General features: G+C 39.6%; 1 protein-coding gene across 1 annotated transcript in view; it reads right to left on the minus strand.

Moving 5' to 3' along the window:
* Positions 1–547, minus strand: part of LOC120832357 (putative flavin-containing monoamine oxidase A) — a 43,068-nt gene extending 42,521 nt beyond the window's left edge. Inside the window, exons 1-2 of the mRNA XM_078088240.1 lie at positions 284–547; positions 97–184 (exon numbers count right to left, since the gene is read on the minus strand). Coding sequence (XP_077944366.1) covers positions 97–184; positions 284–401 — 206 coding nt within the window. The 5' untranslated portion in view covers positions 402–547. The remainder of the gene's footprint in view (positions 1–96; positions 185–283) is intronic.
* Positions 548–10,134: the final 9,587 nt, after the last annotated feature.

A 10,134-nucleotide genomic window follows, 5' to 3' on the forward strand; every position in this document is an offset into this window, starting at 1 on the left:
TTGTCAACTAGAAACTGTCTGTAAGACATAATGATGTAATGAAATGATGAATATTCTCTTGATCACTCTTGAGCACTTCCACGTTGATGTGCTTACCTTCCTACCCACTGTCCCCCAAAGTCCCAGCGATCAATACCATTGGCGGCTGGTATGTCAGTGGACACTGTGCGACCTCCCACACGATCTGTATGTCAAAACAAAAAATTAGTACGAGAAAATGGCATAGTGAAAGAGTCCAGTAAATTACCCTAATTACAGGTTACCAATTTGCATTTTTAAAAACCTTTTCCTTCCAGTATCAGTATTTTCAGCTTCGCATTCCTTTTTCTCAGCAAGTGAGCGGCACTCAGTCCAGATAGTCCTGCACCGACAATAATAACATCCCAAATTTCTGCAGTCATTGTCAAGCTCAAGTAACGTTTTTTTTTTGTCTCAACATGTGCTGGTAAATCGTGGAGTTAGAAACAGAAGTCCAACTTGTTTTCCCTTTTGTACTCTGTACCAGTTGGGTTATCTTGCAAAGCCTGCTTTCATAAAAGTGCACTTTGGACAGCTGAGCTGTGGAACTACTTGGCAGAGAATTGGCAGTGTAAACTAACACTCCAGCAGTAAAAGTTACAAGAAGGTTTGATATGATAATATAGCAATTAGGTTATTGTGTTAGAAGGCATAATATGGTATATTTAACACCAGTAGGAGTACTTTAATGACTGAGTTGCATTTTACTTTATTATAATGTGACATAAATTTAAAAGGAAATTTTAATGTGAGTCATTCCATTCTGATGGCTATACTGAACCCTAACCTATGGCTATATAACCCTAACCCATATTTACAATTAAGAGATTTTGTTTTTATTGAAAAAGTCAAACTATGGCTCATTCTACACATTCCTTTACCATTAATAATTGACATACACATTTAACCAATTAATTAAACATTTATGCTCTGGAAAAATAATACTTTTGTATTTGTTTTGATTATGTCACATATAAATTAACTTCCAGGCTATCCTTTTTTATACTGAATGATGTCCCGGCAAAGGAATTTTACAACTTCCCCACTGAGTAACCCTTTGAACATTGTAGACTCACCTAAATAGGAAAATTTTAGGGACACTAAAGAACAGTTACAGCTTGTTCAATTGCGAACAAAAATATTGTAATACTGTGCTACATATTGGTCCGTATATGCTCTCATGTAATCACAATTTCTTTTTTACTTTTTCCGTTAACGTTTTTGCATTTTCAATACAATTTTACAAACTGCAGAGAGTAGACTGACAAAAGTAATATGTAAATAAAGGGTTGTTTATTACTACCAAAGAAAAATAGATAAATGTCAGTGAATCAGGTCAGGCGCACAACCCGGTACTGTGCAAATTCTGTTTTATTCTACGAAACAAGATGTACTACCGTGGGTTATATTTGGTAGATCATCCTATTTAAGATTGTTTTCATGCCATCATTTCAACCATGTGGATTCGATAACCACAGGCTCTGAAGTTTTGTGTCGTCTCATTTGTGTCTCACGTTTGAACCAATCTACTCTTCTACAACACCTGCAAACTGGTTACCACACAAGATAAACATGGCACCTCCCTCTGTACCTGCATGCTGGAACTCCTAATCAATGAACCCTAATCCTGGAGGCTAGACTACCACACCTCTTTCCTTTCGGGAAAATAGGACACTGGAGTTCCACAGGGCTTTGTGCTGAGGCCTCTCCAACAGCGTGTACATTTCACTGCTGAGTGCTGACACTAGATTGGCCCAATCAGCAACAAGAAGAGACGTATTCAGGCACCAAATCCAGCACCTGCTGCAGTAGTGTACCAGCACCACCTCCACCTCAAAACATCCTCATTGATCGGATTGCGGCTGCATACAAACCCCCTTTTGCATTGATGGAGCACGCAAGCGTGCCTTAAATGTTGAACGGGTGACTTCACATTTAAGTTCTGCTAGAGCCCTTCCTCCCAGTATATTTTAAAAATGCATTAGGGGAATGCGGGAGGTGTGGCTTCGTGGTCACATAGTACGTGACAGAGGGGTTATGGTGACATGAAGTAAACTGTCCACCTCTATCACCAACCAGCTCTCCCTCTGACGTCGCCCGCTCCAACTATATTCAATGCTTCACAACACTCTTTAAATTTACTCTAATACCTAAACTTGATATTCACTGAGTGACATTTATACTACTCCTTGTAAGCTGTATTCACACTCCTTTACTCATCTAATCTCTTCTTTTAGGTGTCCAGCCAGCAGTACAATTAAGTCCGGTCTGCAAGTAAACATCGTGTGTCTATCATAACTGGCCAGCCGGTCAAGAGGACGCACATGGCCGATACTACAGGAAAAGTGCCAGAAGGCACTGCAACAGTTACTAGAGACACAGCGAGGAATGGCAGGGGAGACATGAAGGGGAATTGTATTGAAACCTGGTATTGTAAGTATTGGGTATCTTGATATTCATGGCAGGTATTGTATCAAAGTCAGAATTTTGGTATTGTGACAATCCTACTGGCATGGCCACCAGCCCTCAACGTACTGCCAGTTTTTAATTTTGTCCCTATCCGTGATGAGTTTGACACCATTGCTCTAGCCTACTCAACACTTGCCTCATCCGCCCGCAGACGAAGCCGCTTTGGAGCGCGAGCCGGCAGCACGGCACCGACACCATGACGTGAATCCATTAATGGGTAAACTGAAAAAGCTCAGGGAGAAAAAAGAGGAGAGGAGAGTGAATGTCTGGCGGAAGGTGTGTCACATTTTTTTTAATCAGACTTTTTGGGGAAACCACTGACTAGTGAAACAAATTATTGCTTTCTTATGCAACTGTAACACCCCTACACACACACACAGAGCATGCAACACCACTGATACCACTGATGTCCACAGTCTATGCTATGTTTTGTACATTTCTACTATATAGCTTGTACTAATTCTACCCTCTGGTTCCAGTATCTTTATTGTGTGGTCCTTTTCTGCTGACATTCATCCTTAAGGCTCTGTATCTATACGTAAAACCATCTGATACTAACCCAGAGTTGAGCACATTCATCGAACAAACTATAGCTGCTTCGGAGTGTTACAATAGCCAGTATATCATTTTATTCCATGTTCCAAGTAGGCCACTGACTAATCGATGCTTTCAGTGGGTCGGTCCGACCAGGCATATATATGTTTGTGTAGGAACAATACACAGTTCTGTTTCTCGCTTCGAAAGAACAAAAGCAAATAGTCAGCAGTTGCCCAGAATGATCCCTGGGTTGCTGTGTCATCAATCCGTAACATATGGATAGTTTATACAATAATATTGCCACATACACATTTTCATTGTACTGGCACCAGCTGTGTGCATTGAAGGTAAAGTTGAATCTATTCTAATTTCAGTTTGGTGGTTGGCATGTAGCGTACATAACTACCGCCTTCTCGGACACTCAAACAGTTATTTTTATCCATATTAAAGTAATTAGGAAAAAGTACCAGCTCCATTCTTTTAAATTTCCTTAAGCAAAGTCCATCTCGTGTCCAGACAAATGTTGCTTCCCAAACAGATTAGTTGGTCTTTAGATGGATCAGATTTTTTTTCAATTCAGTTTCACATTAAAGATGTGATTTTAGATTTGAAAAATGATCCAACAAAAGAAAACAGGCTAGTGTAACAATGAACTCTTTCTTACTGAAAATAGTTCACCAACTCCAAACTATTGATAGTTTCACAACTGTCAGTTCAGCAGCTTGTGGCAGACTCCCGTGATGCACACTGAGTAGTATCAGTGCAGGCTGATGAGGTTACGGTTGGGCCGTCCAGTGACGTTATTCCTGGTGAATGTAAATGCTTGGAAGGGATTATTAAAGTCCTGGGACATCTTCAGGTACCAGAGTTTTTTTTTTCTTTCTTTACTTGAAAGCCATTTGAAATATGAAATGCTGAAGTAATGATTGTTCCAACATATAAAACTTAAAAAAAAAGGTATCTTGAATGTAGTTAGTAATAGTTAGGGTAATAGTTAGGGTTAAAATCAGTTGGAACAATAATTGTTTTATTTAGGCCATGTGAAAGTCATTTGACTATAATATTACTCTAAATTGAAATATTGAATTCAAATGATATATTTCATTGCAGTCAATTCACCGCAAGATGTTCTAAGCTGCCGCATAAACACATGACGTTGAAGGACCCAGTGGGAAAACATGGAGCTGTGTAGCGTTTCTGACCTCGGATTTGTTTTTCCTCTCTCGAGCCTCTGAGGCTTAATGAGCTCTATTGTAACTACCATATGCAATCCGTTTTGTGACTTTTGGCTGCATAACGTTGTGTTTGTGTGGCTTTCTTAGCCAGACCCTCTCTGAGAGAAAAAGGACGCAGAAACAACAGATGTGTTTCTCGGATAATATTCGAGCCCATCCAAAAGGCAAACGGTCTGCAGTCGGTCCAGACACCACGCAGAAAGATCAGATTGTAAATTGCAGAATGAGAATGGTGCAAATTGTACTATAAATGTACAAATAGTGTCTAACACATTATATACGTACAGATTGTAAAGCGAAATTCATCCCTAAAGAAAAGAATCCTCAAAACATCTAATCCTTTGACATATTATATCACTGTAAAGTTATATGCTAATGTGTTTAAAAAACACATTCGGCAGGCAGGAATCAATATTATCGTCACAATGAGACTCAGGGCAACATTAGCGTTGATTTAGGGCTTTGTTTCTGTCCTATCGATCAATGTAACTCCATAACAGTATACACCGTCTTTTTATCTACCTGCATCACTCTCCATAAGCAGAGAGTTGCACAGATGCTCATGAACGTCGTCTTTACGGGGGCCAGACAGGCACTTTTAAAAGGCTATTTTGCCAACATCGGCATCCCGAGGGTACAGTGTTTGCTGTGGATCCTGTGAGAGCTCGCTTGCCGATGTCAGCAGTATATTGCTGGAAACAAGATGGTTGAGCGTGCAGCTACTGAACCCTACAATAAAGCAAAACAATGAGCAACAATAGGTGGAAACCTTCTGCAGAGTTCTAACGTTAGTGCTAATTCTCTGTAAGCGTCTCCTTAAGATACTGGTGTCTCAGAATCAAACGGCTTTCTTTCTCGGTTTTCCTTTTTTTCAGCTCATGTCATCCGTGGCAACCATTCCTCTTGCCAAAGCGCTTAGCTTTGCTGCTAATGACCCCTCAATGGGTGACGCTTCAATCTCATATGCCCCGCTGTCACCTGCTCAAAGTGCTACCTACCAGTGTAAAGTGAGGGAATCACCCGGAGCGCCGGCTCCATTGGTAAGAACGGGCTTCAGGGTTGCATCGTCGGCACATTGACATTTTGGATTTGCCCATTTCAATGATGGTTAAATTTCCATTTCACATGACTGTATACACTACATTTACCAGTTGCCACAAACCGAATTTAAATGTACCTTCTATCAGGTATGTTTCCTTTTTCAAGACTTGTTCTACATCACCTCAATTAAGTGTATCCATTAGTGGTTTGTGGAGGTCAATCATGCTGTTTAGGGCACTTTGAGCTCAGTGAGAAGATAATTACTCCCTGTGTCTGCCGCTTTTACCAGGTAGTAGTGAAATACTGTTTCTAAAAAGAAGATAATTAACTTTTTAAATATAGTTTCTAATAATAAAATATTCTTGCAATCGGAAAACATTATTTTTTTTAGCAGAACCTCACAAACAACACATTGCAAACAAGCATTACCTCTCTTAACCATTTTTTACACATGTTTAACAAAAATGTTCACCTATACAATTACATTTTAGCTGCACAGCGTAATATCAGAAAAAAAGCTATCCTAGGGATTTACAAGCCTTTTTCTTAGGATCCTTCCATGGAATAAAGAACAACCCAAACACTCAAATCACCACCATCTCTAGTGGGCTAGTAGGCCACCACAAGCTCTTTAACTTGTGATGGAGCCTGACCACTAAGGGCTTTGTAGGTGAGGAAAAGGATTTCAAATTATAATGTGGATATTACAGCGAGCAATTTCTTTACCTAGTTTTTGTCAATACGAGTACCGCAGCATTCTGCATCCACTGGAGAATCCAAAGAATCCCCATTAGAGCAGACTGATGATAAGCAACTGCTCATATTTAAAAAAAAATAGAGCATGACAGAACGTGATGGTCTTTGGCATTTTACAAATTTCAAGGCAGTCCTTGAAGCTGTTTTTTTATGGAAGTTAAAAGATATGATCTTGATAACGACAATATTCTTTATGGTTACACTGTAGAACAGGGCGATACCATCTACTGAAACCAGATTATCCAGTTTTTATGTCCAGAAGTCTGTCTTCATCAGCACATTAAGTTACTTCATCTGATGATGAAGCTTTGACATTACATTACATTTGACAAAAGTAGCTGAGTTCACAATTGAAACCACTGTCATCAAACAAACTAACTCAAGGTTAAACGGCAGATATGATTATAAATAACACCTCACTTTGAGGCATTTGCTTGTATATTCATTCTTTATTAATTTCACTTTATTCTCTTCCAACTCATCTTGAATGGAGGAAAAGGTCACCACATTGGCAAGTTTGTAGAAAAACAGATTACATCCCATTTAGCTGACAATTTTATCAAAAGCAACTTACAATAAGTGTATTCAAAAGAGGGTAAAGAACAACAAGAACATCATTTCTTCAAAGCCCAACTTCTAAGTGTTATAAGTGCCACTTAAGCGCAGCCAATTCATGGTAGAGGTGTGTTTTTAGTTTGCCTCTATACAGACAATAATTACCCACAGTAAAAAAAGAAAATGTTCAGAGTTGTTGAAGGTTGTGGAGCACTGATGATGTTGCGTTTCTCAGTACAACCTGTACTGTGCTGCACTGTATACTGGCTGCAAAACTTTGTAAGATGAAGAAGACTCTTCCTTGTTGGAAAAGATGTTGAATTATAATATTTAGCAAAGCCTTCAATACCAGTAGAAGACAGCAAAACAGCACCTTGGTAGTAAGAGTGATTTCATTGGTCAGCTCATTTGTATGATCCTAAGCAGGATGAGAGAATGATTTAGAGAATGCATTAATACTTGAATAGTATTCTGTCTTCAATAATGCAAACGTGAGAAATGTTGTGGACATTCAGGTCATTCTCACCAAGCGTTTTCTGAAATGTAGTTAATTTCACCATAAAAACTATTTCTGTCCTCCTTCAAACGAGGAAAGAACTCCACATCATCTTCTTTGCCATCACCTCAGATTTTTAATATGTTATATATATATATATATATATATTATATTAGTGTAATAAAAAAAAAAGTAGGTATCACCCAACTATGGCGTGATCCCAACTAGGTAATGCCGAAAACTGGGAAATGATTTTTCTAATTTCATTCTAAAGATAGACAGCTTAGCGGTTTTCATAGAAAAATACATGGAAAAGCCGTAATAGAAAGGATGTTGTTGTGATTTCAGTGGACCCGTCCGGCTGGGTGGATGGCCTGTGTCTCTCCACTGCAAGTCTTAAAAATGCCCCCTTACGGGTGGAGGAGAGGGAGTGCATGCCCCCATCCCTGCTGCAACCACACAGAGTAAGTGTGACCTCTGCTGATGTCACAATGCTACTACAGATCAAAGTGTGTGTGTGTGTGTGTGTGCGTGTGTGTGTGTGTGTGTGTGGGGTGGGGGGCTTTGTGTCAAGGTTAGTATTGAATGCTGTATAAGCAAACCCCAATGATTTAATACGTAGTGCAGCTGTCTTACATGATTGTGATCAGCACTGGTGCAATCACTCCCCTCCGGCCCAACACACACACACACACACACACACAGACACACCCAACCTCCAGACGATTCGACGTAGCACCACAGACAGCCACTGAAACCCCAAATTCATGAGCGCTCCTTGGAAAAGCGCCTGGTCCTGGACCCTGAGGCCAAGTGAAACCCCAGACACCGATAGCTGTGCATCTTCCAACATTATGAGAGATAACAATTACACTGCTATAGATTTCAATCACTCATCCCACTCCATAAAAAACAAAGATAAACGGATGTCTGCTCATCGCTTTAAAGTCCATCCCGTGGGCCTTTCGCTCAGCTCAAGTGATTAAGCTGCAAGCGCGGCTCAACAGCCGCTTCCTCTTTGATTAGAATGTACTGTGAATGGGAGTGATGACGACTTTTTGACAGCTCCTGTGCAGCTGCGCCTGTAGCACCCTCAATATTTATGCCGTAGAAACAGTGTGCTTACTCATTTTCTTAGATACAGAAAGAAAGGAATTCATCAGTATTTATTCTGATTTGAAAATATTTTGAAAGTAATAAAGTGCAGCATTCATCAACATGTCATACTGCACCTGAGGCATCATCATCATCGGAATTTTCTTTTCACTCTTTAGTAGCCCAGATATTTCCCAAAATGTGGACAACATGATTTACTGTAAAACCCTTTGACTAGTGTCTTGCAAAAATCTTTGCATCCATGTCTGATGTGTGTCTGATTTTATCCCTGTGAAAGCAGAACACACAATACCAGGTCTTAGTCTTGGGTGGGTGTATTTTTCTCTAAACCTCAGTGTGATCGCGGAGCTGATAAAAACAAATCCCTCACCGAGCTTGGAAGGATTCTACCTCAGTGAGGTGAACACGGCTGATTGAGCCCAACACCGTCGGATCAACCTGTTCATATGCATTGCGCATGACGCACACATCAGACATGGAAGACCTCGATTTCACTTTCAAGTCGTTTCTTTTTTTTGTTGCTGCGCCACATTCTCATCTTTGCTCCACTTCTCACACACGGGGCTTAAACATCGAACCGTTAGCTCTCCTTATTGCGTTATCTAATGATGACAGAATAAGGTCACAGTCAGTGGCCTTATGCAAGCACTTTACTCAGACCAAAACTTTTTATACCATCTGCTCTTCATCTCTGACTTCACCTGCTGCTGATTCACATAATAGAACATAATTAAGGCTGAAAAAAACCTCCTCTGCGTAATACGTCAACAGTACTTATTTACTAGGAATATCAAGGGGTGGCAACAAAAGGCACTTACGGACTCAAGCACCTGATCAACCGTTTAGTTGGCACTGTGTGAAAATGGTTGAATCTATCTGTGAATTTCTTTATGAGGGCAGTCTATACTTGTGAATAGCTCAGACAAAAATGCAAGAGGAGAAATACCAGAGCTGATTCAAATCAGGTCTGGAATCTGGTGACTGAAGGTTATTCAATATGTCTTTATGGAATAAATCAACTGAAATTGACTGAAATCTCAAATAATCCATCTTCATTGTGTGGATCCATTACATTCATTGTTCTTTGTGCGCTCATCTGTTGATGATCGGACCCCTTGTGGTACATTTCTCGGAGTCCAAAATCTTCTGATCGGCAATCATACATTTTTAGTTTCAAGTGCAGCATGCTGAGCTAAAACAGAGATTCCAACCCTTAGGCACAGGACCCCAACTAAAGGGATTACCATATGATTTACGAAGATATTATAGAATTGGATCACGAATGATGAATCTAATTCATTAGATTTTCTTGTGGTATATTTCATTATCATATCATTTACCACCTTCTAATAATATTGAAGTGAAACAATGAGTATGTGGCTTATAAACATGCCAAAATGAGACATGTTTTGAGGATGGACAATTCATTTATATGTCCAAGGTATCTACAAAAAAGTAGCAAAGTAATTGAAGCAGCTGCAAAGCCTTGAGGAAACAATTAAATACGATTATTTCCACCCGAGAAGGACATCAGAAGGTAAATGTACCAAGCCCTCCCAAGAAAAGTCTTGTCACCGCTGTGAGGTTGTAACCAGAAGAGAACATGGTAGAAAGCTGTGAACAAAGACAAAACCACAACTTGGTACAGATTAAAACATAATGTGGCTCTTTCTGTTCCTCTGAGGAAGTTTTCCTGTTTCCAGTCTTTGGACTAAACAATCTACCTCCTTGCTGGCAAGTGCTTTCACACAATATATATATGAAATAATATAAAATGTTAGAATTTTACTTTGTTCATCAATTGACCTAGTTATGACTCAGATCTTTATTCTCACATGATGTAGAACAATTTAATGAAATCCTTTTGATCTGTTTTTAAAGGGATTTTCTCTGGTTTCATTGAAGCAGATA

Source organism: Gasterosteus aculeatus, chromosome 14 (assembly GCF_964276395.1).
Source record: "Gasterosteus aculeatus chromosome 14, fGasAcu3.hap1.1, whole genome shotgun sequence".
Taxonomy (NCBI): Eukaryota; Metazoa; Chordata; class Actinopteri; order Perciformes; family Gasterosteidae; genus Gasterosteus; species Gasterosteus aculeatus.